This window comes from Trichechus manatus, unplaced genomic scaffold (assembly GCF_000243295.1).
Source record: "Trichechus manatus latirostris isolate Lorelei unplaced genomic scaffold, TriManLat1.0 scaffold00213, whole genome shotgun sequence".
Taxonomy (NCBI): domain Eukaryota; kingdom Metazoa; phylum Chordata; class Mammalia; order Sirenia; family Trichechidae; genus Trichechus; species Trichechus manatus.
In genome coordinates, this window is record NW_004444149.1 from 321,829 (window position 1) to 322,866 (window position 1,038).

Here is a 1,038-nt window from a genome sequence, read left to right on the forward strand (position 1 = left end):
AGCAAGCAAGGTTGTGTCATCTGCATATAGCAGGTTGTTGATGAGTCTTCCTCCAATCCTGATGCTGCGTTCTTCATAGCTGAGCACAAACCATACTGCTCCCATTTTACCGACAGGAAACAAGCTCATAGAAAGTCAAAGATTTGCCCAATTTGGCTCAGCAAGTGAGTGGCAGAGCTAGAACTAGGATCTTGTCCTCTCAACCCTACCCCCATGTTTGGGACCCTGTCTGAGACTTCTCATAACCCCACGTATGCCTGTGTGGCCCCATGTTTGCCACCCATTAGTTTGTTGCCCCCCTCATTACTCACTTGGGCCCAGTTGTCTCTGGGGGGCAGAAGCAGGCTCCAGTCCGGGGGTCACAGGGTGCCCCCTGGCACTGGCAGCTGAGCTGGCAGGCAGGACCATAGTAGCCAGGAGGACAGGGCTGGAGGCAGTTGGGGGGCTGCAGGCCAGAGGGGCAGGAACATACCCCACTCTTGGGGTCACAGGAACTGCTGTTGCCACAGCTGCAGGACTTGTCACAGTGCTGCCCCCACACTCCTGGGTCACAATCTGTGGGATGAGGAGGGCGGGAGGAGGTGGTCATGGGGTCTAGCCCTCCCCAGCCTGTGTCTCTCAGCCCCCACAAATGCCCATTCCTGGCTTTGGCCTATCCCCTGCACCACATCTCCAGAAAAGGCAGCTGGCTACAATGGGCTTCAGTGAGTAATTGCCCCAGGGTTCCAAAGGCCTGTGCTCTGGTGGGGACGGTATGTCTGCGAGTCTTATGTCCCTAGGAGTGCAAGAGGCCACACTCAGGGGTCACCAGCCACTCACCGCTGGAGCAGTCATCACCCCGCCAGCCTTCCACACACTGGCACTGATTGGGCGCCACGCAGCGGCCATGGACACACTCCTGGGCACACAGTGCTGGGGCAGAGATGAGGTAAGTGAGGAGATGCTTCCAGCCCTGCCCCTCACCCACCCCATCTTCCTCCCACACCAGGGACCTGGAGTTTTCCAAGTATAAGTTCTGCCTCCAAGAGGATGACAGAC

The 1,038-nt window shown here is 57.5% G+C and overlaps 1 protein-coding gene across 1 annotated transcript in view; it reads right to left on the reverse strand.

Annotated features, from left to right (window-relative positions):
- The window catches only part of PEAR1 (platelet endothelial aggregation receptor 1), a 14,511-nt gene that overhangs the window by 11,026 nt on the left and 2,447 nt on the right, over positions 1–1,038 (reverse strand). Inside the window, exons 4-5 of the mRNA XM_012559109.1 lie at positions 820–912; positions 312–555 (exon numbers count right to left, since the gene is read on the reverse strand). Coding sequence (XP_012414563.1) covers positions 312–555; positions 820–912 — 337 coding nt within the window. The remainder of the gene's footprint in view (positions 1–311; positions 556–819; positions 913–1,038) is intronic.